At 51.2% G+C, this 25373-nt stretch overlaps 1 protein-coding gene across 1 annotated transcript; it reads left to right on the top strand.

The window, feature by feature from the left end:
* Positions 1 to 1817: 1817 nt before the first annotated feature.
* SPRY4 (sprouty RTK signaling antagonist 4) lies at positions 1818 to 13363 on the top strand. The gene is made up of 2 exons (XM_066197307.1): positions 1818 to 1963; positions 11400 to 13363. Exon 2 carries the CDS (start codon positions 11447 to 11449, stop codon positions 12335 to 12337), a length of 891 nt encoding a protein of 296 aa, XP_066053404.1. The 5' UTR covers positions 1818 to 1963; positions 11400 to 11446; the 3' UTR covers positions 12338 to 13363.
* The last annotated feature ends 12010 nt before the right edge of the window (positions 13364 to 25373 follow it).

The raw sequence follows: 25373 nt of genomic DNA on the forward strand, positions 1-25373 counted from the left end.
AGCACGATGATATTTTTTTTTCATTTATTTCTTCTATACAGGCTTTTTTGAAACAGCATTTTCTGCCATTATGTCTTTATTTGCCAATTTCCAAAATCATAGACAACGAATTCCTCGGCCCGCCTGTCCTTCCAGCAGTTTTTCACTGCAAAGAACGCGACCAGTAACAAAGCAACACTTTAACCAATCACCTTCTATTTATTTTCAAAAGCACCCTGATCTGACAGAAATCTGATAAAGCTTCCAAAAGCACCACATCTGATAGATTTGAAGGCCAGTAAGATTTTATGCAACCTTCTGGAAGAGGTGTTCCTTAGGGAGTCTCCATCTTCTGTCCTTCCCTTGTTAAATTGCCTTTGCCCATGACCCATAACACGGCTCCCACTCGGAAACGTCTCTGCCCTCAGAGACAAACACACCTAAGAAAATGATCAGCCACAGAAAGAAATCCTTCCCAGAGAAAGAAATCTCCCTTCCTTTGTATCTGCGGTAACATACATTGTTTGTATTAGCGCTAAATAAATAAACAACGGGTTGTGTAGGGTTTTTTTTTTACAGTGTAGTGCAAGCTTTGAAACGTACACGCCATAAATACGGCAGGAAGTGAGCAGGCCCTTGGTTTGTACTCCGCAGATGACTCCTCACAGATATTAAAATACATCATTAATGCGTTTTCAGGAAAGCAACCTGTCTGGGAGGCTCCCGGGGGACCGCACGGCCCCGGGCCCCACCTGCAGCCGCTTCCGCGCCAGCTGGGAGCGGAGATTGTGCCTTTGCCGAGCGGAACTGGAGCACGGAAGGACACTGAGAGCTTCGGGCAGGGCGCTCAGGGAAGCCCGGCACGGAGCGGGAGAGCAGCAGCGCTTCGCTAAGGGAAGCGCGGTCTGTGGAGCGCTGGGAGAGGTTCCCCAAAAAGCTGAACAGGGGGAGGAGAACGGCGGGGCTGAGAGCAGCGCATCAATGGCCTCACGTCCATGAAACGGGAGCGGCTGTTGGCGCTCGGTGGGTGCGGGGAACCTGCGCAGCTCCATCCCACCTCCTCTCCTCCTCAGGAGAGGAGAGCCGTGGGATAAAGCCACAGGTTGCACACACAGCGCGCAGGGGCGGGGGTTGTACTCGCTTTTTCACCCAGATACTGCCACAAGCCGCCAGGCACAGGGGACGGACACGGGTGTGTGACGATGCTGCGGTGAAAGGAACGAGCACCGGGAAACCGAGCCGAGCGCTAAAGGAGAACCATTCCCATCGTTTCACTCGTGGTCGCACACCCCAAAACCGGGGATGGCCAGAACCTCCAGCAGAACGTGCCCCTGTCCCCCCACCCCGGTTGCCAGCGAGGAGCGCTGCCCGCGCTGCCGCCCCTCGCCCCGCTCCCGGCGGGATGCGGCCGTCCGGGGATGCCCGGGGAGCGGCTGGGGATGCCCGGGGGGCCGGGGACACCCTCCCGGCTGCTCCCCGCGATGGGGCCCGCAGGGCGGGGGGCTCGGCCGTGCCCCTCCAGCAGTCGGGAGCGCGGTGCCCCCCACCCCCGCCGTTACCTCCAGCCCCGGGCGGGGGGCGCGGTGCATGCGCAGCTGCCGCTGCCCTTCATTCATAAAGAAAAAAAAAAAAAAAAAAGAGAGAAGGAAAAAAAAAACCCACCCAACCTCGGGAGCCGCATCCGCGCTCCCCTCCAGCCCCCATTCATAAAAGGCAGCGGAGCATGCGCGCTGCCGCCGCGGTGCCCACCCATTCATAGGAGCCGGGCGGCCGCGCGTGCGCAGCGGCGGCCGCTGCCCTCCCATTCATAAAATAGCCATTTTCCCAGGCAGGCGGGCGGGCGGGCGGTGCGGCGCCGCTGACAGCGCCGCGCTCGCAGGTCCCTGCCCGCAGCCCCAGCCCCAGCCCGCTCCGGCCCCCGCCTCCGCCGCGCCTCGGGGATTAACTCGCCCGCGGAGAGATGCTCTTAGCTGAATTATTTAAAGTAAGTACGAGATCGGTGCTTTTGCGAGCGGTTGTTAAAATGTTTTAAGTAAGGGGGGAAAAAAAAAGAAAAAGAAAAAGGAAAAAAAGCCAAGGCTGCTCTCCCCCGAGGGAGAATCCTGCGCTCGTTCTAGATGTGCTCGGCTGCTCCTTACAGATCAGTGGTCGTGAGCGTATTTCTGGCTATGACTTTTCTAACAGTGATTAGCTATAATTATGTGCAGTGGAGAGCTGCCTGGTGCTCCCCAGCCTAAAGGAGACTTGGCATTCTGGGGAAATATCCTGTTTCTCGCAGAATTTCCATTTGTGTCCCTGCGTCTCTGATTTATACCTCTTTTCTGCCTTCTCCCATCAACATCTGCATTTGCTGTACATATATGGCAGGCAGGTTTCTGCACACTTGGGTCGGGTTTGTTTGCAGGCTTTTACAGCAGAATAAGCGGCTTTTTTTCCCTGCTGATGGGATGTCTTCTCCTTCATCCCTTCTTCCTTCCCCGAAAAGGAGCATAAATACACGGTCACCTGGGCTGACAAGTCAGAATTGGATCTTTCTTGGTTTGGAATGGATTTTCCGCATTTCCTCTCTTTTCCAAACCCCTGTCTTGTGAGTGTCAAGTAGTTTTTAGCTGTCTCCATAATAGGACACTTCAGAAATCAGCCACTCGTGTGTCAGACCTCTCCTGCATGACCTTTGCTCTTCAGCATTTTATTTCATACAAGTCTTTTTTTTCATTTTTTTGGCCTCAATGCCTTATTCCATCACTGTTCCTCCCTGTCTTGCTGTACACTTGTTTTAAATCTGGATGGATGCTGTGTTTTAAAGGCTAGATGAGTAATAAAAATGTGTACCTGGAATAACTTCATCTAATATATGAAATATTTTATATATGGAGGGGAAAAAAAAAAAAAAAAAAACCCAAACCTGTGCTGGCTGCTCCTTTCTACCAACTGCGTAGCAAAGATAAGCCAGGATTTTATTTTCTGGTACCAGTCCTGGCGTCACAGGAGAAAGACAAGCCTAGAGACGACATGTTCTGAAAATTCATTATCAGGAGGGGAATGGAAAAAGCAGAAAGGGGCATATAAAAGGCACAAAGGTCTTAGAGGAAAGCAGGACTGGGAATGCAGACCTTGGAAATGGCAGTGCAAAGGAACAGCACGGGGGAAAAGCTTCCCTCTTTTACCTCCAGTCACCAAGGGTCTCATTTCTTCATTTAAAATCTTTTATAGCTCCAAGTTTTTCTTTAAAGGGTGAAGGAGAGAATGAAAGAGAAAAAGGAAAAGCATCCCTGCGTTATCCAGAGTGGAAAAGGCACGTTCTAGATTCTTTAAAACTTCTCCAGCTGCTGCCTTTCCTCCATACCATGCCGAGGGGACAGTATGGCCAGAAATTGCTGTTTAATTAGGTGAAGAGAAACGCAGCTTTCCCAATATTAAAGCTTCCCCTCTCTGCCTTTATTTTGGGTTAAAGAATAAAGCTCCAATTTGTGCACGGAATCACAATGATCCTGATGACTGGCTTCCCCCTTGTCCATATAAAAATGAATGATAGCAGGAGGAGGGGTTGTTCTCAGTTATTGGAACCCCACTGGGGATGTCTCGTTGATAAATGTGCCCTTTTCCATGGGCTACTGTGTTTTCCCTTCCAGCAAGGGACTCTATGTTGGGATTATAAAATTAAAAGGACCATTTCTGAATGCTGCAGCCCTTTTGAAATTCTCCATGAGGTATGTGCAGGGGAGAAATTATTTGTTCTCCTCCTGAAACAGCAAAACAAAAGCTGTTTCCTGGAATCATGACTAATTCCCAGATCGTACTGGGAAATGCAACATCTCAAAAAGCAATTCCTACCCCCCACCCCCCCCCCCCAAAAAAAAAAAATTCTGTTCTCAGACTTTGGTGAAATAAAATCCACATCCCCTTACGACACTACAGCAATAATTAATAACCAGTTCTGACAGTTTTCAAAAAATTAAATGTGAAGGAAAAAAAAATTCATTCATCGCATTTCTCCACAACTTTCCAGCTTCAGCCCAGTAGTAGAAACTGTTTTTATAGGCAAACAGTGGCACGGGTGTTGTTTTTTTATCCTTTTTCATTGAAATACAGTGTACTTCCTCAAGAAAACCTACAATCCTTCTCATAAGGTTATCATTTAGCACCATTAGCATAATAGATCATATCCAAGCTTCGTTTTCTGTCCTTAAAATAAATGTTTTTGTCCAGTAAAAGGCTTTGACTGAGAAATTCAAGTCCCCAGAGATCTGAATGCTAGTGGGCCAAAATGTGCTTTATTCACTCGCACCATAGGAACAGACTTTAGCTGGACAGAGACAGCTTCTTGGAAGTCTACGGGTCTCATTTCCCAGCTCCTGAATTTCCACGCTCTGGCAAGAATTTAGTGTCTCGTTTTAAAAATGGCAGGTTTCCCTAATAAGCTTTCTAATTTTTTTTTCCTGCCTTATTACTTGTAGAGAAGGTTCTAGCTGGCCTTAGCTAGATAAGGCTGCTAAGGAGGGGAACAAAAAGAAGGAATGTCAATATTTTGTTAATACTAATACACACTTGAGGGGGGAAAAAGCATTTTTTTTTCTTTTTGGAGCATTTGCAGCTCAACTCAAAATCCAGACAGCTGAACTCGGTCTTAATGAACTCCAACCTTATGAATTATTCTTATTCCCACGTTAAAAACATGTGCTTGCTGCAAGGTCTCCTTTAACTACCTCTGAGTGGAGTCTTCCTCATTAAAAGCTTTAATTGAACCCTTTGGCTTGCACCAGGAGCAGCGTGTCCCTCGTCACCGCTGGCAGGCCTGGACAAGAGGATGTCCTTAATCCCGAACAAAGGCAGGGGCAGAATTTGTTCCCTTGCCTCCAGCTCCTCCTCTGCTGGGCCTTGGGGAGCAAATCCTTTATTGATCACTTGGGTGGGAGCGAGCCCTGTCCCCTGAGCATCCCGCCCTGTCCCTCAGCACCCCGTCCTGCCCAATGCTCAGGTGCAGCCCTGCCCAACACTTTTAGAGGAGCTTTTGAACCCAGCCACCAGAGGAGACAGACTGCTGGTGACAGATCAGATCCGGCACTGGTTACCATCGATTCTGAGCTGTGGTGCCTTGCACAGGCCTTGGAACGGATCTGCCCACCCCTGGCGTGATGCTGCTTCCAAGTGTATTGCTTTCAATTACGGTCATTTCCTGTATTAATACCGAATATTCTGTGCTTTTCTTGTTTTCTTCCTCTTGCACTGTATTTTCAGAAATCCCTGAGTCCCATACAGGCAAGAAAATAAACAGATTTCTGCAGTGCATTTACTGCAACTATTACTGCCTCTGTGTCAGTGATAACGAGTGACTGTCACAACTCTCGCAGAGACTAATTCAACTTTGGCATTGATAATGGAGGCATGGAATGGTTTGGGAAGGAAGGGAGCTTAGAGCCCATCCCATTCCCACCCCTGCCGTGGGCAGGGACACCTCCCACTGTCCCAGGCTGCTCCAAGCCCCAGTGTCCAGCCTGGCCTTGGGCACTGCCAGGGATCCAGGGGCAGCCACAGCTTCTCTGGGCACCCTGTGCCAGAGCCTGCCCACCCTGCCAGGGAACAATTCCTTCCTGAAATTTAATCTAATCCGGGTCTAGTACCAGTAACCAAGAGAAGGTGAGATCCCTCTGCAGGTGCCAAGATTCAGATTTGTCTGGTCTGACCCAAAGCAGAGCCCCAAACGAGCAGCTCAGCTCTCACCCCATCCCAGCGCAGGGCTCAGCCTCCCATCAATCCATGCCAATTTCTCCATCCCTTCATCGCAAAAGCTGGTGATGCTCCAAGAGTTGGAAAATTCTTGCAAACCTGTGATTGAGAATTCACGTTGAAGCATCAAATTTGCTTTATTCTGTTTCCAGTTGGACTTGACGACCCTAAAGGTCTTTTCCAACCTTAACAATTCTGTCATAAGAAGGTGGCTCCTTGTGCACCAGTGCTCTCCATGCCCCCAGCACCATTATAACCATTTTAATTTATAAAATATATAATATAAATAATGGTCCTGGAGGTAGCCACCAGCCCCTGGGAAAGGGCAGCACAGCACCAGTGGCAGGTCCAGCAGCTCCCTGATGTTACGGGGCACAGTCCAGGCTCCAGAAAGGAGCCACCAGTGCTGTCACACCACATGGAGGGGACAATCCAGTGCCAGCGACCCCAGGAGAAATCTTGGCTTGCTGAGGCAAACAGCTCTTCCTGCCACTGGTGCTGTCAGACACAACAGAAGGGACAGGCTGCTCATGAGGTGTAATTAAGGTGTAATTAATTAGAGAGAGATAAGTGGCCCCTGATCTGGTGCAGGCAGCTGACAAAGGACAGAAGGGGTTTGGTGGCTGCGTCCCTTCCCGGCCCACCCGGGGGCTTCTCTCAGCAAACACACCCCAAGCAGCACATTTGGGCCTTTTTGGTTTTCCGTGACATTTGAGATTCCCTTTAGACATTTCCATGGCAGCATCTGGCGTCCAGAAAGGGCTGGGACCTTGTACCTGACGCTGGCTGCAGAGGAGGAGCTCCTGGGAGCTTTTCCCATTTTCCTGCTGACTGCACTGGGGATGTGGCAGTCCCAGGTTCTCCAGGACTGCTTCCACATGGGGCTCTCCTCTAGACTTAAGTCTCTTATTCTCATTATTCTTTTTATTACCACAAACATCTAGAACATTGTTAAACATGTGAGAAAGAGCTCATTAAAATTATTAACCAATGGGTGACTCAGGTAGTTATGAACATTATATATCTCTGCGCTCACTGGATTTTTAAGTCCAGATCCATTTTGGCTTTCAGTTACTGGAAGATTTGTTGTCCAACTCCTCTCTGAAAATAAAGATATTAGAACCTTATTATTTCCAAACTCGTTCTGAAGACATTAATGAGTTTTCCTGAGGGTTTACGTGACTTTCTCATGGAATTGCCTACAAGGATGTAGCTTTCTCTAAAACGACGCAGGCAAATCCAAAATCCTATTAAAACATAAAATGCCTTTTGTTTTAATTTCATCTCATTTCAAAATCCTACAAAACTTCTGAGTCTGAAACAATGCCAAAACACTTTACAATAACAGTTGGTTTCCTACAACTTTAGGACTTGCAATTACCCAGTACAACAGTAATTTTAAATTGGCCATATCTCGATGAAGAGATGGAACAAACACTGCAACACGTGTATGAACTTGACTTCTGAGTCCAATTTTACTCCCTTGGAAGGAAGTATATTTTGACTTGAAAATTGTATGTGGTGAGTGACTCTATAGTCATGGGGGAAGAGAAATTTTTCTCTACATGGGAGTTTGCTGCCTTGGAAAGAACTTCATTGTTTGCCTCTAAAGAATGAAAAATTCCCTCTGTAAAAACATAGCCACGGTTTTTTCTTCCTGTTGTCTACTTTAAGAAAATTACCTGTACAGTTGCAGCCAGTGAATTTGTGCCTGTGTTAATGCTGTAATACATCTGTAATTACCTGTGATCAAAAATGAATTCATTTTGCGTGCTCTATGGTGTTTTTTTCCCCTCAACTGAAATACAACTGACAGTCAGGATTGGCGCAGTGGACAACAAAGAGCCCTAAGGTTCCACCCCTCAGCTCTTGTCCTCTTTCAAGGCCTAAAGGTCTGCCAGGTTACCCCAAACATTGATTTTGATTTGGGATCTGGCTGGCCTAAGCTCTATAAATCCAGTTTATAAGATACCGGTGTTGCTGCTGAAGGCAACGTTCTCCTTGTGAGCAAACACCCCACGTGTGTGGTGGGTGTTGGAGGGGAGGTGAAGGAAACGCTGCCCTGCCTCTGGGGACACATCAACCAGACAAGGTGAAGTTGTGACGCCATGGAGGATCACGCCGGGGAGTCACAAGGGCCCATCAGGTACCCGGGCAGGCACACCTCAGCCTGTGACACTCCACAGGAGCACTCTGCCTTTGACTTCCTTCTGCCCCAGCACAAATCCTTAACCTGAGGACCTGGCTGGATTCCTCTTTGCCAGGACAGGAGGAGCACTGTGTGCCTGCACAGCTGCCCAGGGCCGTGCCCTGAAACCTCCCCTGCCCCGGGACACAGACACGGAGCACAGACAGCGAAGGGAAGGGTGCTCACAGCACCCAGCCAAACACTGCAACACCACGAAATCCTGCCGTGGCTGTCATCTGGGCAGATCCCGGGGGAGAAGAGCATCCTGGCAGGATGAGCAGCGCCCAGCTCACTCTGAGCTCAGCACTGGAGGTGTTTGACCTGGATCTGTCACCAGCCATCTCGCTGCACCGCTGGAACTGCTGGTGACAAGGCCAGCAGCAGCAGCAATGTAGTCACGGTCCTTGGAAAATTCCATAAATATCAGAAACATTTGTCTGTTCAGACTGGCGTGAAAGGGGAGAGCAGTTAACTCTGGAAACCCTCTGCTCAGGAGAGAGAGGGCAGGGCAGAAAGGGAAGGACCACCTGTCCAAGGACCAAAACCTGCCAGGGCGCACATCTGTGGTGGTTTAAAGGTGATCTTGACCAGAGAGACATTGTGTCCAGAGCAGGGGGCTGGGAACTGGGACAGCTGGGTCGTGTTTGGCTGTTTTCCCTCCACAGGTTTTATCCAAGTAGATCCTGTGCCCAGATATCTGCAGGGTCTTTGAGTTCACCATGTCAGGCTTTCCTTCCCCTTGTCCTCCAGAACTAGTTTGTCTATTAAAAAGACAATTTGGAACTGTATTACAGCAAAAAAAGAGGAAGAAAAACTTCTATCATTAATTCTCCTGGCGTGTTGTGTTTAGTCCAGGGTCCCTCTCCTTTCTGTGGTAATTAACTGAAATCTTGATTAGCATTATCCCAGATAAGCCGTCTTTAACATCTGCCTGCACCAGGCCCCGTCTGAGCGCGGGGGTGTTTGAGGAGCTCTAATCCTTCCCCAAATTAATCTGGTGACACCATTTCTGTGTGATGGCATCGCTGGCCCTGCACCACGGCAGACTGAGCCACTGCAGAGTCAATCTAAAGCCTGAGTGCCATTTCCAGGGTGCCACCAGGGATGCAGAACACCCTCCACGTGCCACCCTGGGGCAGAGGTGGCGTGCTGGGGACAGGCAGCACCAGCTCACTGCCTGGCCTGAGCGGCTCTGCTCCACAGGGCACCTTAAAATAGATGGTTCTCCATGGATCCAGCGGGAATCTGGTGAATGGAGCAGTTGGTAACAAGTGGGAGTGAGCAGAGAGCCCTGGGGAGGCCACGAAGGCAGTGCTGGCAGGGCTGAGGAGGAGCAGAGAGCTCCTGCAGCACGGCCACCATTTCCTCCAGCTACCTTCCATCTAAGATCAGCTCTGCTGCACTTACTCTTGGCAACCAAAACAGCTGCATCTCTCTCCTTAAAAAAAAAACAAAACAAACAAACCCAAAAAAGCCCTGTGGAATCAAAGTCTCCCTGCAAATGTAACACGCAGCCGATACAGAACTGATGATTTTGCTAAACTCTGACTTGCAGCAAATACTTTTTATATCATGACACTGGATTCTGATGCACAAAAGAAAATCAAGTTCTTTTCCCTCTGCACGCCCCATAGTTGTCAGAGTCATTGCTTCTCTTTGTTTCTTTACACACAGTAACTGGGAAGAGATGCTTTATAAACTCTCTTGTTCCTCCAGTCAGGATGTCAATGAGCTATGAATAATGAAATAAAAAGAAAAAAAAAAAAAAAACAAATCCAAATGAATGGCAATGACCCAGCCGAGAATTTTAACTGGGGAAGAGAAGCAGCATAAGGGCTGCATGACAATAATCATCATTACTGCTAAGAGAGCATTTCTTCCTGCTGGTGTGGTGCAGGGGACAAAGGGGGCATGTGCTGTCCTGCCCACGTGCTGCCGCTCCGGCCTCAGCCCGCCCGCCCTCCTACTGATCCCGGGAGAACTGGCACCTTTCCAACCCCCAATGCCAAGTGATCCAGCCAAGCAACGAGTTCCAAACATAAGAGTGGGCTCCGGTGGCATTTGTCATGGGGGGTCAAAATGGGCTTCCCTTTCTTCTTCCAAGAATGCGGAATCAGCTCTTGCTCCGATTTTTGAGGCGTCGTGTTGATTTTAGGGGAGATGGGCTCTTGCAGAAGTGCACACACGTTTACACACACTTATGCGTTATTTGGATGCAGTTTTTTCCTGTTTCCCACTGCTGTGATATTAAAGCCACAGAATCACAGAATAATTTGGGTTGGGAAAGACCTTTAGGATCATCGAGCCCAGCTGTTAAACCAGCGCTGCCAAGTCCGAACCTTTCAGGCTGTTGGAGAAGGTTAATTTGTTTGTTGAACATAAACAACTGGCAATGCCTTAAGCCGTTCACTACTTCCTTTTTCTCGATCCCAGCAGCTTTTCCCCTCCTGCTACCGAAGCTTTACTCACCCCTTCTTTCAACTGATCTCCAGCATTATATTATTTATGAATAAAGGTCACCCCGCGAGGAAATGGCACATCTACTAGAAAACAATGTGCACTTTCTAAATTTGAACCGAGTCGTTTCCGTTCTTTGATTTAAGTTTAGTTACTTCCTGTGGTTTCTTGTCCTACGCCACTGCTGAATCTTTGGATTGACTCCAGGATAAATTGCACTCTTCCAATGAAATTAGAAACTGCGGCAATGACGGCTCAGCCAGAGCGGCTGGTAAACAGCACTTCAGCTAAATATTAGTGCACTTAGTGGGCTGCACGAGTGCCTCATTACCTGTGTGAGGTGATGGATGCAGCCTGAGCCCTGCGGGTGCTCTCCTGGGAGCTGCACCCTTGGCTCCCACCCTGCTTTGCCGCCGGACGAGGTGCTGAGCAAGCACTTCCACCTCCCGTGGGAGGGATAAAGGAGCCTTTGGAGCCAGCGGCTCCTGATGGACGGGGGACACTTCCTCACCAAAATCAAGCCATCCTCCCGCAGGCAGATCCTTGGTCAGCAAGGACAGGTGCTCAGCCCCACGCTCAGGAGCGCCTTTGTACCAGGCCAATGCTTCCACTAGCCACAGTCCTGCATCGGGTTTTTTAGGGATCGGGGTCGAAAGGGGAAAACCTCCAAAGTTTAGAGAAGTCACTCCAGGAAGTTTGCTGACAAAACCACGTGTGAACGTACACCCGTAGCCCCAAGATGTGCTTTCCCTCAGTAAAAACATGAGTGGGCTCTACAGGCTCCTGCAGTGACCGCAGCAGGGCTGGAACAGTTACAGATGGCCAAGGTCAGGGAGAGGGACACGGCAGCAAAGGAGGAGCGGGGCACTTTGTACCTGAGTGCTCTGCCTCTCCTGGACACAAGTTTACCTTACAAGACCTTCAGCGTAACAACCAGCCCCTGTAGGGAGCCCTTTCGGGCTGGGATTGCAGGATACTGCAATAACAATGCGCTCTCTCTCTCTCTCTCCCCCCCCCATCCCTTTTCTTTCTCCTCCCCTTCCCCCAGGACACCTAAGCACAGATCTCCCCCCCGGCAGCCAGACTGATTTCCCAATGGAGCCCCGGATTCCTCACAACATCACCGTGGTCCCCAACTCTGCGATGGTGCAGCCCTTGCTGGACAGCCGGATCCCCTACGGGCGGCTGCAGCACCCGCTGACCATCCTGCCCATCGACCAGATGAAGACCACCCACATGGAGAACGACTACACCGACAACCCCAGCGCCTCCCAGCCCCCCCAGAAACGCCCCCGAGCCCCCCACGAACTGGGCCTGAGCAGCCAGCACCCGCAGCGCTGCGAGCAGGACGTCACCCACCCCTGGATCTCCTTCAGCGGGCGCCCCAGCTCCATCAGCAGCAGCAGCAGCACCTCCTCAGACCAAAGGCTGCTGGACCACATGGCCCCGGTGCCCGTGGCGGAGCAGTCGTCCCCCCGCGCCGTCCGCATCCAGCCCAAGGTGATCAACTGCAAACCGCTGGACCTGAAGGGCCCCGTGTCCCAGGAGCTGGACAAGCACTTCCTGCTGTGCGAGGCCTGTGGGAAGTGCAAGTGCAAGGAGTGCGCCCTGCCCCGGACTCTGCCGTCCTGCTGGGTGTGCAACCAGGAGTGTCTCTGCTCGGCGCAGAACCTGGTCAACTACTCCACCTGCATGTGCCTGGTCAAGGGCGTCTTCTACCACTGCACCAACGAGGACGACGAGGGCACGTGTGCCGACCACCCCTGCTCCTGCTCCCACTCCAACTGCTGCGCCCGCTGGTCCTTCATGAGCGCCCTGTCCCTGGTGCTGCCCTGCCTGCTCTGCTACCTGCCGGCCACCGGCTGCGTCAAGCTGTCCCAGAGATGCTACGACCAAGTCAGCCGGCCCGGGTGCAGGTGCAAAAACACAAACAGTGTCATTTGCAAGGCGCTGCCCGAGAGCAAAGGGGCAGAAAAGCCCTTTTAATAGCTTGGGAGGACGGAGCTGGGGGTGGCGTTGGCTCTTTTTAACAACCTGTGTTCTGAGGAGAGCGTTAGCCTCTTGCCTACGGAGAAAGCAGGAGCAACTGTTTCCACAAACTGAAGCACTTTGGGTTATTCAGGGTTTTTGGAACTGGTCGCAGTTAAAGTAGATGGGGCCGAAGGAGGAATGTTAATAATGCAGAGTGAAGGCTGCAAACCCATGGACATCGTGAAGTACGGCTGCTGAAAAACTCCCGGCTTGGACGGGCGGCTGCTCACCAGGCCTGCACACCACAGGAACCATTAACTGCTCGCTTGGCAGGCACCGCCTCACAACCAGTCCCCATTCCCAGCTGCAAAAAGCTGCTTTGAATTCGGATTCAGGGCGGGCTGCTTGTTTCCTGTCTCCTTCCAAACCCCAGCTCGCTCCCAGCAGCCTGTTGAAGGTGGTGGGGGAACTCCCCCCACCCTCCTTCCCTCCTAGACACCACTCCAAGGGCTGGTTGCACACAAAGTACGTGTTTCTCAAAAGCTGAGTCCCTCAAAGATTTTTGGACCAGAAGTGAAGCTGCATTTCATTTGTTGAAGGGTCTTTTGCCCTTTGGGCGTACCCCACCCGGCCCCACTGGTTTGGACCCGCTTTCTAAAGCAAGATGGTAGCAGGGCTGCTCCTCCCAGGAGGAATGGCAGCGGGATGCGTTCAGCCAGTTGTATCAACACCAGGCCCTGCTGCCTGTCAGTTGATCTGTAGCATCAGGTTTCACTCAATGGAATATGAATTTTCCACCAACAGAACAGGAGGATGGTGGCCAACCCCGATCCCCCCGGCCCCGGAGCCAAGGGGATGCAGCTCAAGCCACGAAGTGAAGACAGGTGGGGTTTGTTTCTCTAAACCTCTTTAAGCTCTGGTAAGAAGTCACACAAACCCAAGTGTACGATGCACATAGAAGTATTTTTCTAGGGATCTCAATCCAGTACCTCCCCTCCTGGAACAAGCTCTTCTTTTCTCATTAATTTTTTTTTTTTTTTTTTTTTTGTCTTGGGGGGGGGGAGATGGTGAATGGCATTTGCTTGAAGTACAGCACATTCCCCCACCCCTACTGCTGCTGTTTGACTTTTGCATCTTCTGTACAAAAGTGTCTTTTTAAATGTAAAGAATGCTTTTAGTGTTTATTTTAGTGTTAACACACACTAGGGAAAGCCAGGGGAAGGAGGAGAACATAGTTCACAAATGGGGCCGTGGTTTTCAGCAGGCAAATATTGGCTCTGTCCCCGCACTCATCCTAGGGCTAGTTCTACCTTCCCCAAGGATGCTGCAACCCCTCTCTCTCAACAACTACAAGGTGCTAAACAAGAATCTTGGTCCAAACATGCAACACTCTAATGAGTAGGTAGGTACTTGTTGCATGCAGAAAACTGACCTAGTCTCTCTTGGTGTTTTTAATTAGAGGAGATTTCCTCAGTAACATTTACACAGCAGTGACAGTGAAATGTCATCTCTAATTAGACAAGCAATAGGCAGAGCTCATGTAGCATTTCCAGGAATCCCGTTGGCCTGGCTGCAACACGGGTGGGGGGTGGCAGGGACATCCTGATGGGACTCTGGTGTCTTTGGGTTTCAGAGTTCAGCTCAGCTGGATCACCTGGGGTTTAAGCTCAGTTGAATTGTAGATATTTATTGAAATGGGGGAGTTGGGAAAAAAAACAAAACCAACGAACTTTTCTATTTATAACATTTGCTAGCTTGTATATGCTGAATCACAGAAAAATGGATGTAATGTCTGTTACCAGACACCGGTTCCTATAGGGTAGCCTCGTGTTAACTCCGTGTGGGCACCAGGGAGCAGGTGGGGATCCAGAGCTGTATTTATTATCTTGCACAAATTGGAGGGGAAAAGATAAAAGGAAAACCAACCCCAACCTAGCTGAACTGTTGGTTGAATGTATAAGGTGTTGTATTTAATAAGAGAAATCATTTTCCTAAGATACGAGCAAGCTAGAAAAGGCAGCAGGAGAGATATTTACCCGCTGCCCTCCTCTGTTGGGACCACACATGTCCAAACGGCCTCCACCCGCAGCTGCTTTGCCTTTTTGACCCTCTCTGTCCCTGGCTGATCCTGGGGAGCCTGTGCTGAAAATCCACCCTGGCAGAGCCCATGGCCTGGCTGCATGGTCCTCGTGAGCAAAGGCACTGCCGGAACGGTGGCCGCTGTGCCAATCTACACTCATGTACATACTCCCAGCAACCCCAGCCGGGTTTCCTCTCATTGTACATAGCTGTAAACTATTTCTCTGTTGGTTTGTTGGAATTATCTAAGCCCTGTAAGGCGGTGATGCCGTGCTGGAGCCCGTCAAGCGTTGTGGGCGTGTTAGAGCAGTGGTCAGTGTAGCAGAGTGACCTTCCCTCCTCCCCTCGGCTCCCAGAGCTCTGCTCCAGCAGCTCCCAGCCCCAGGCGTGGCAGGAAGGTGCTGAGCCCTGTCAGGAGCTGGGCAAGGGCCGGGCTCGGCCCGAGCCAGGGCTCTGCCAGAGGGAACAGCTCCTGTCAATAACATCGGTATTCCCGCTCTTCCCCATCCCAACAATTCCATCCCCCCATCCCCTTTGAAGGTACTTGGGTCTCCTGCCACCCCAGAGATGTACCACACCAGGGGTGCTGTCACCATGTCACAGCTCTGCCATCCCGCCACGCTCAGGTCCCCCTGCTAACGAGCACCGACCTCCCCCGCTCACGGAGGCAGGAGGGCAGGGCAGCTGCCCCTGGCACAGGGGCCACGCTCTGGAGGAGGAGGAGGAGGATGGCGGGGCACCTGCACTGCTGGTTGCCGCAGCAGGCTCACGCCAGGGTTCGCCCCTGCCCTCACACAAGCAGGGGGACCTGAAGGTGCTGGCAATGCCACGCCACATTCCCAGCAGGAGCAGAGCGGCCCCAGCAGACAAACACACCGTCACCGCAGCCCCGTGCCCAGCGGGTGCCGGGAGCAGATCCCAGATTTTGGTGCTCCCTGGGCACCAGGCTTTGCCACCCTGATGAGCAGCACTGGGTATTCCCTTCCCCTCCCACGCTCAGACACCCTGAGAAATATTTCCCCCATCTCCTCTTCCCACCCCCTCACATGTACACCCTGAGAAGTTACCACAGAAGGTTTTTTTTTTTCCTTTGTATAGAATATTTATTTTGAAGCTCTATTTTAATAGTATTTATTTTAGAAAGTCTACTATTGTAAGAGTTCTTCTGTTTGTGAAGAAAAACAAGTACTGATGAATGTACTGATCTAGAAATTATATATATATATATAAATATATATTGTTAAATATATAAATGGCTGTTGTGGTTCTTTAAAAAAAATAATCCCAAGAATGTTTACAGCAATTATTCTAAAAATACAAGAGAGAGTAGCCCAGAATTGGTTGTTTGATGTTGTCCAGCCCTGCCAAGGAGCTCAGGGTGATGCTGGGGTTGCTCTGCCCCACAGCCTGGCACGTCAGGGGCTCATCAATTAATTATCCCTCAAATCACCCGCAGTGGGAAGAGCCGGCAGCTCAGTGAGGAGGAGTACCCTGCTCTGTGAACTTGTGGGAGCAACCCTCTCCTCCCCTGCACCTCTAAAATACGCCAGCCTGGAAGTCAGCTCCTTCCACGGGGCTCAGCCCTCAGTGTGACGAGGGGATCGACGTCAAGGAGAACCAACAACAATGTCAGCAGCCCCAGCACCCTGAGGGCTTGTGCCCACCCCATCCCACAGAGCCTCCCCCAGCATTTCAGCCCCAGTTCCAGCTCTGCTGCTTCTCCTTCCCAGGGGCAGAGCTGAACACCTTCTCCTCCACCAGAACAGCCCCACCGGGGCCGTGGGTGGGTGCAGAGCATCCTCCAGCCCACCCCAAGGTCCCCCCCAGACACGGGGGCAGCCAGAACTCCCCCACCTCCTTGGAAAAGGACAAGGAGCTGTCAAGGACCAACTCCCCGAGTCCCTGCTCCCCCTGCGCAGCCCCTGAGCCACATCCTGGGGCTCCCACCCACCCGCACCCACCACCCTTCCTGCCCCCAGCTCCTCATGTGTCACCAGCATCACGCTGGACTGCTAAAATTACAGGATCCGGGTTATTTTTTTCACCATTCCCGTTATTTATTTGCACACACTGTGGAGCTGTGACTCACTGGAGGCTGTGCCATGTTTTGTGTCATCGCAAGAGGTAACTTGAGTGTGTTACCTGGCCTGAAATAATATTATTGAAACAATAATGTTGAATTAGTCAATGGATCAGATAAAGAGACAATAACTACACTGTGCAGATCATGACATCCGAAGCCAAAAAAATCTGCAATAAGGAAAAGATACTGAATTTGTTATGCTGGGGGTGGTTTTTCCTTTTTTTTTAACAAACAGGCTGAGCCAGGATGTATAAATTTAAATCGAAGTTTGGCAACACCAACTGATGTCTTGCACATAAAGCTTTAAAAATACCAACACGCCGCTCGTGTCTCTCTGCTGGAAGCAAACCAGAGCACTCTGCTTGATTTGAGCAGTAGATGTTAGAGCAATATTTTTAAAATCTATCAGAATCATTATCAGGGTTTGTTTGGGGTTTTTTAATCCTTTTTTACATAATTTTCGGCTATTGACTCTCAAAGGAAGCCAACTCCAACTCCACAAGCACAGGCTGTGGAATGTGAAAATAATTCCACCCCAGCCCAGTTTCCCCCGGGCTCCACACCAGCAGCACCCAGGGATGAAGTTTGGCCTCTCTGCGAGTGGCAGACAAATGGCCAGGACACAGATAAATTGCCTTTTGCACTTTGTTTTACTTCCTCCCCACAATAACCTCCCCTGGGAGCCCTGAATCCCTGCGCTCCCGCTCCGGCCCCCGCTGAGCACCATAAAACTTCAGGGGTGTCCTCGGAGGGGGTTCCCACACGGGGCAAAGTTCCCTTTCCAGGGCAAGGAGGAAACGGCTGCAGAGGTCAAGGCAAAGCCTGCCAGCAGGGTCTCAGCCCTCCTCTGGCACCCACACAGGCTTTGGGACGGAGCCACCCCAAACAGAGCCCGGGGTCCAAGCTGGCCACCAGGTTTTGAGGCACAGGAGGGGTGGAGAGGCTTCACAGAAGCTTCTGGCCATGCCCAGGCCACCAAAGCCCATCCCAGCCCTGGACAACCAGCTAGGACACAACAGGGCTTCTGCTGCTGCAGAAAGGAAATAAATGGCAAGTAGAAAACAGCCAGCAAGCTGAGAAACATCAGCCAAAGGTGTGACTGGAGGAGACATTCAAAAGATGTTTATAAAAATAAATAAATTTAAAAAAAAAATAAACAACAAAGCTTTGTGTCTCCCTGGTGTAAACAGCTGCATTTATTTCACCTGGGCTCAGCAGCCCCCCGGGCTGGATGAGGGCTCAGGACCAGAGTTCAACACCACCACAGCCTGTTAAACCCAGGAAAGAGGCCAGGATTTCAAGTTTCTGAGGTTTCTGATCACCCTGCCAGGCTCTTGCCACACCAGCCTCCACCAGTGGTGAGGGACTGGGCAGGGCAAGCGGCCCCCCAGCACCTCCTGCTCCCTTCCCGGCTGGGTTCTGCAAATCCAAGTTGTGCTCCCAAGCACAAAGGCACAGGAATTTCTCCACAAAAAGCCAAAAAAATTTTACTCCTCAGTATTCCTGAAGAGAGGGAAGACTGCACCACGTACTTCCCATCAGCACCACACCGCTGCAGCTTCCATTGACATTTTCCTGCCCTTACAACAGGGAACAAACGGAAGTTTCTGCATGAAGAAACTCTTATGAATAAATCATCCAGGCCCCTGGTGCTCAGAGCCAGGTATGTTTGTGATTATGATGCCATTACGTAACCGGGTGCTCCTAATCAGAAACACAAAACTCTCGGAGCACGGAACTGGGACGTTCTGCCCCGCATCCCTCTGCTCCAGGTGCCTCCAGCCACGGGTGGAGCAGCAAAATCCTCCACCCAGAAAAGCCCTGCTCTGAGCTGGCAAGGAAATGGTTCCTGCTGTCCCTTCAGGGGAGTCGCCGTGTCCCAAGAGATGCTAAAGGATGAATGAGTTAATTAAAACTCCATCCTCGTTGTGACAGTATCTAACTGCTTCTCATGGCGAGGGTGTGCCATTAGCACAGATCCTGCACTTCCAACCCTACAGGGTCTAGAGTCTAACACGTCTAGAGTCCCACCAAAGCCAATCTTTCATCATCTTTCACGTCTGAGGATGAGGAGCTACAGCTGTTTTCCTCAGCAGCAGCCCCATCCCACAGCTGCACCACGACAAATAACTTCCAGGCTGGCACAAACCAGCTCTCCTGATATTCCTGCAAATTACCTTTAAGAATACAACTAAATTTATTTTTTCCTTACACGGGTGTCCATCCACTGCTGAGAAACCTCCCGCTGTATTGGGGGCTAGAACTAGATGGTCTTTAAAGTCCTTTCCAACCCAAACCCTTCTGTTTGATTCCGTGATTTCACAGTGGCTGAAGCACAGCACTGGTGCATGGCCAGTGGGATTGGGTTAGTGTGAGCTATGGACAGGACAAATCCCAGCTCCCTGAGGAGCCCCTGTGCCTGCAGCTCCCTCTCCACAGAGGCAAGGAAGCATCAGGAAGGAGTTTCCCACCCGCTTTCAGCAGGAGACAGTTCTGGCCACACAGCTTTGCACTGAATGGGAAGGTGGGGGTGTAAAATTAGACCAGAAAGGACTCAACGAAGTGTGGAGTTTAAAAAAAAAAAAATAGAAGGACCTCATGGTGCTGGGAGGGAATGGGGCTCCCTGCTGCTCCCAAAGACACGAGCAGAAAATGGGGTTTAGGGCTCCAGGGAGGCAGCAATACATCCCAACGGTCCCTCCTTTGCAGGGTGAGCCTGGCTGAACGCCGTAAACTGCCAAGGAAACCCGGAATGACAAACAATTGTAGGAACCTGAAAAGCCCAGTTCCTCTGGGTTTCATGGGAAGTGCGATTTTCAGTCCCCTGACCTGTCTTGTCTGAGGGGAAGTGGGCAATAAATAGCAGCCGGGTTGTTATCAAGAGGATGTGAGCTATTTATAAAAAATTCTTGGGCTTTTTGAACTCTGTTTAAAGAGGCAATATCCTTGGCTTGGGTAATTGGGGGACTAAAATGCTAAAGCAAACACGATTACTCAGCCACCTTGGGAAAGTTCAGTGCTTAACTTGTGTTTCTGAATTTTTGAGCATATTTAAAGAGCTGCACTGGTGTCGTCCCCAGATCCAGAGAGGAGTAGGAAGAGGGCCTGGACATCCCCGTGCAGAGCTGCTCCGGGCACGTCCCACCCTCACTGCTCAGCAATCACAACAGCTGATGGTTACAGGGCTTAACTAAACTGAGAGTCCAGGCTGGACAAGGCTTGGAGCAACCTGGCCTCGTGGAAGGCGTCCCTGCCCACGGCAGGGGTGTTGGAAATGGATGATCTTGAAGGACCCTTCCGACCCAAACCATCCCACGATTAATCAAAAATACCTTACGTGAATGCACTGCCTCGTCTGAAGAGGTTTCCGCGCGCCTTACAACACGTTGGCCTCGCAGCAGCGTTTAACCACCCCCAGCTCTGGGGAAAGGAGCGGGTGCCAACTCGTGCCCTCTGCAAGAGGGAGAGGGGAGGTTTCGGTGGGATGGCACGGGGGAAACAAAGGCAAGATGAAGCCAACGTCCACACAAAGCACTGAAGACCTCCCTGCTCAAGGACACTCATCCCAGCCCTCTGACAAATGATGGCTTTCAACTAAAGCAGGAAAAACTGCTGGGACAACCAGCACACAGAGATGCACCCAGCTTTCAGAGAGCCACGGCAGGGAGCACTGAGAGCCAGGGTGGGCCACTGCCCAGGTCACACTGACCCTCCCAGTGCCACAGGAGCGACAGATTTAGGGACACTGGACTGGGGAGCTGCTCCCATGTGGGAGGTCCTGACCCCCTTCCATGCAGAGCACCAGCTGACACAGGCCAGGGAAGGGTCCCTCCCGCCCAGCCTCGCTGTCCCAGGCTCCTCGTGTCAGGATGTGGCACCAAACAGAACCCTCAAGGGTTTCCACTGGCCCCTGCCTTATTTTTGTGAGCCCAGCCATCAGGCAGACAACATTGCTCCTGTGTGGGAACCACACACAAAGTGTCCTGACAAAATGATGGCATCGTCTAAAATACACAAACACGCTCAAAAGAAGGAAAACCATGAAATTAAGGATAACAAACAACAAAGAGGAGCTCATACACAGAATCTGTTAGTGTTTATGAGTCACTCAGGCCTTCCTGTCTCTTCTTATAAATTGTGGGAATGCTCTGTGGTCCATCCTCTCCTTGAAAACCACCGAGGTGCTATTTTCCTCAGAGCCCAGTGCCGGGGGCGGGGAGAGACACCGCACAAACGAAAGATTTTTTTCTTTTCTTTTTTTTTTTTCCATTTTCCTTCTTATTTTTTTCCTTCAAAGTAGGAAACCAAATCTGAGGAGCAAATGCTGTGGGATGGGTAAACAGAGGCGAGTGCAGAAGCCTCGGGGATGAGATCATCGAGCGCCTTGGCCCGGCGCTGTTTTCCGACAGCAAAGGGCTTAACAATGGAATGGATGGGAAATGCCAGGAAAAGTTAAAGAGCTTTGGACACGAGGTCTTTGTAAAAGCTCATTCTTTAGTATTAACAAACAACCTCTCCCCATCTTCCTTCATTTCGCCCCTCAGCAAACAGGGATTCTCTCTCTCAAATCCGACTCATTTTCATCTTAGACCTTTTAAAGTTCTCCCAGCCCGCCTGCTCTGCCGCACCCAGGGCTGCCCCACCACGCCAGGGCACTGGGGCACCAACCCCGGCATCACACCCTCCTCCACTGGAAGGTGTCCCTGTCCACGGCAGAGGGTAGCACCAATTCCATCCTGTGGTTCTGTGATAACCCTGAGCTGTGGCCACTTCAGAGCCAAGGTTTCCCTCCAGGCTGCTGGAGGTTTGCAGGAGGGCCAGTCCCACCCTCGGGGCACGGCAGGAGCTCAAGCACCCAGGTGCTCCCAGGAGGAAAGGTGGTCACCCCTTTGTGAGCCAGAGCCTGTGAAACCCTGCAGCGTCCGGAGGGAAGGAGGCTCGGCCCACGCATCCCGGCTAAAACTGGAATGCACAAACTGGAACCGGGAACAGCGAGTTTTGAGGGATTCTTATGTGAAAACCTCACACGCCAGGATCTCAGATGGCTTCAAGAGAAGCCACCCAGGCTCGCTCCAACCAGGGCCAGCCCTGAACAGCTCATCCAGGCTGCAAGTAAAGCACTGGGCACATGTAGGGACTTGCAGTACCAACTTCACGTGTGGAGATAAAAATACCAACAGGACTGTAAGATAACAAATAAAAATCCTCCCCTGTGAGGGTGGGAGGCCCGGGGTGCCCAGAGCAGCTGTGGCTGCCCCTGGATCCCTGGAAGTGTCCAAGGCCAGGTGGGACAGGGTTTGGAGCAGCCTGGGGCAGTGGGAGATGTCCCTGCCCATGGCAGGGGGTGGAATGGGATGATCCTTAAGGTCTCTTCAACACAAACCAGTGTGGGTGTTCTAAAATTATATTTGATATTAAATCCCAACACCCTTGGAAGGGCAGCTCAGAGCCCTCCCCAGCACCTTGCCATGACAAACACTGCCTGGAGCTCAGGGGAGATGAAATCTTGTCCTTTACTGTCAAAGCTCCTTCCTTGCCCTTTTCCTCAGGGAACACCACCAGCCACTGATTGGTTGTGTGGTTTCTCAAGCATTAATTGAAGGACAGAGCAGAGCAGGAGCTTCCTCAGCCTGGAGCAATCCCACGAGTCGGAAGTGCTCAGCAACACCTCTGCTGCCATTTCTGGTCAGAGCACACGACCCCACGTGTCAGCTCAGAGAACACTGCCCCTGCTCCCTCTGGATTCCTTGGTTTCCGCACCACAAGCGCTGGAAATGAAATTATTATAGTAATGATTGTGCTACAACAAAAGGGCTACCCCCAAAATTACATCCTTTGGAAGGAACAAGGGAGTTAAAAACCCTGAAATGCCAGCTGGGAGTGTTATAATTTGATGTTTGCACTGACTACAGGACACATCTCAGCAGCCCCTTTCAGCACCAATAACATCTCCCTGCAGGGCTGGGGGGCAGGCAGGGACCCTGCTGCCAACAAGGCCAAAAGCACCAAAAAAAGGGATTCCAAACTACAAAAGAGAGAGAGAGAGGAACCAAAAAAGGGGTTTACAGCTATTCTGTACCACTGCGAGCGGCTGCAGAAGGAGCAGAGCATCCCCTGGGCACCAAGACGCACTCAAAGAGAGGACAGAGCCTCTATGAGACGAGGGCCTGGGGCTGGATTTTCTGTTCAGCTTGGATCAATCACCACTGACATAAAGGGAACAACTTTCTGAAAGTCTCTTTCACTCCCAGCTGCACTGCCAAGCTGCTCAGTGGGTACCTGCGAGTGCAGAGGCAGCCCCAGCACGCAGACTGGCGCTCGAACAGACTGGGCAGTGCTGCAGCCGTGGACACTCATGGTCCGGCCAGGAGCCACCAGCCCCCGGGGCTCAGATTTCTCTAAAACCCAGAGGAAAAACCCTGGTGTGGGAAGCGCTGGTGTCCCAAAGCCCCTCTAGCACACAGCATCTGCTCATCCCCGTGGCAGGGCTGGGAAGGCAGCGCTGACACAGACCATGAATAAAACAATAGGTACCACTGGGCGCCCCCAGGGCTTCCTCACACCGGGACCCAATTTCCCTGGAAAACAAAGAACAATTCCCTGCATCGTGCACTGATGGGTCTTGGGTTTGGTCCCCAGTACAAATACACACACACACACGCATAATTTCTTCTTTTACATTTTTGCCTGATGACTTGCATGACAAGCCTAATAAAAGCCGAGACAAATAACCCAAAACACACAAAAATGCGATGCTGTTTCCTATTAACATCCAAGGCACTTCAGTGACTGTAGAAAGAAACTGCATTAAAACATCAGAAAAAAAAAAAAAAGGAAAAAAATCAACCACATATGGAAAATATATATGTATGTAAAAGGGAAAAAATAAATATATGTATGGGAGGGATAGTGGAGCACTGGCCAGGGCTGCTCCATGTGGGCATCCCCATGGGCAGCTGCAGCTTTACAATACCCAGAATCGACCCCTGCCTTTGAAGCCACCACGGCAGGACCCTGGAAACCAACTGGGTCCCACCGTGGGGCTGGGGACATCCCTCCCCACCCCGGGGTGCCCACAAGGCAGCGAGGGCAGCACGGGGAGAGGGACCCTGGCACCACGGCCCTGCACATCCCACTGTCCCCTGTGGCCCATCCCCTCCCGCCCCACACACGAGGTCACTTTTTGGGAGCATCACCCCAGCAGCAGCACCAAGCCCAACCCTGGGGTAAGAAGAGTGCCCGTCCCCAACCTGGGCCCAGCCCTCGCTGAAAAATAACCCCTGTGCCGGGAGGGAGAGCAGAGTGAAAACCATCCGGGCTCGGCAGCGCCGGGAGAACCTTCTGGAGAGGTTTTTCTTGGCAGCAGCCGGTGGGGCTCTCTCTTCCTGCACCCCCATGGACGGTGCATCCCATTCCTGCCCTGCCTCCCGGCTGGAGAGCGGGCTCTGCCCTCCAGCTGCATGGCTGTGCCGGCCAAAAACACAAGGAAAACCCAAAAACCACCCACAAAACGTCTCTGCTGGAAGAGGAACACGAACAGCACACGCTTCAAACCAGGAACGCTCTCCTCTCAATACATCGATGACCCATGGGCCTTGAAAGATTTTTTGCCATCAAATGACTGTGGGAAACATCAAAACTTAAAATGATGATCCGAACATGAACAGCTTCGTGCAGAAACGGGAACAACTCTTCCAGGAGCTGATAGCGAACTGAAAACAACCTTTCCCGACTCCAATTGTGCCAAGCAGCTGCAAGAAAGAAACACCGGCAGGAATGGAAAAATGTTTCCATGTATTTTCCTGGGCTGAGTGCCACGGCAGAGCCCGGGGCAGAGGCACCGGGAGCCGGCAGTGGCCAGGGCGGGATGTTGAAGGATCGTCTCGCTGCGAGAAGCGGCCGAGGGCCGGGACAACGGGAGGCGGGCGGGTGGAAACTGGCCCCGCTCCGCCAGGCACGATCCAGGAGCTCAGCTCGAAACCACTTCCTCTACCTCCCAACAATGCACAGAGGAATTTCCACAAATCCCAAGGCTGCCCTGACTTCCATTTCTAAACTTGGAAAAAGAAATACCAGGACATTCCTTTGTTGTTCCAGCTCACTCGCTGTTTGATCTGGGCTTTTTGTTCCAGCTGAGCCAATTAAAGAATCCCAATTTCCCCTTTAAAAAACCAAAAAAAAAAGGGCACAAACCAGTAACAAACAATGCGTTTGCTTCTCTGTTTTTTAACTAATTGTTTTCGAGTTGAACCAAAACCTGCCGCCTTATTTGGGTCCGTGTGGTTTGATGCTTAAATAACATTTTGGCCAGAGAGAGGAGTGTGATGGAGGCATTTCCAACTGCATTCCTGCCCTCTGGAAGGAAACACTCCACTGCTGCGTTTCTTGAATGCGGCTATTTGGGGTCACATAAGCAGCTTGAAAGATGAACACCCCCAGCCCAAACCCAGCACAGTCTGACAGCGCCCTGCCTGGGCAGAAACTCCCCAGAGACATTTCTGCTCTTATTTCCTATGCAGTCAATCTGCTTTTCTGCATTTATAGGGATTTCTATCTCTTTTTTTATTTTACGCACTTTTATTTGCAGTGGATTTGGCCTTTCCACGTGCTGTGCCACCCTCTCCCGGTCCCCGCTGCCTCCTCCCTCCTGTCCTGTCTCCTCCCATGAGAACATAAAGGCAGCACCAAGTGTCAGATCCAGGTGCCAAAGCTGAGCAGGGATGAACACCTGAAGTGCTCAAAACTCATGTGGATGTGGCACTTGGGGACACGGTCAGTGGTGGCTCTGGCAGTCCCGGGGGAATGGTTGGGCTTGATGATCTCAGAGGTTTCCAACCCGAGCGATTCCATGGCTTTGTCCTGACTCACAGAGAGTGCAATTGCTAATCC

This window comes from Chamaea fasciata, unplaced genomic scaffold (genome assembly GCF_029207755.1).
Source record: "Chamaea fasciata isolate MVZ Bird 193981 ecotype frontalis unplaced genomic scaffold, bChaFas1.0.hap1 SCAF_15, whole genome shotgun sequence".
NCBI lineage: Eukaryota > Metazoa > Chordata > Aves > Passeriformes > Sylviidae > Chamaea > Chamaea fasciata.

Bases quoted from the DNA above. Each gene is read 5' to 3' on its own strand.
- SPRY4 (XM_066197307.1), top strand. From the start codon at position 11,447: ATGGAGCCCCGGATTCCTCACAACATCACCGTGGTCCCCAACTCTGCG.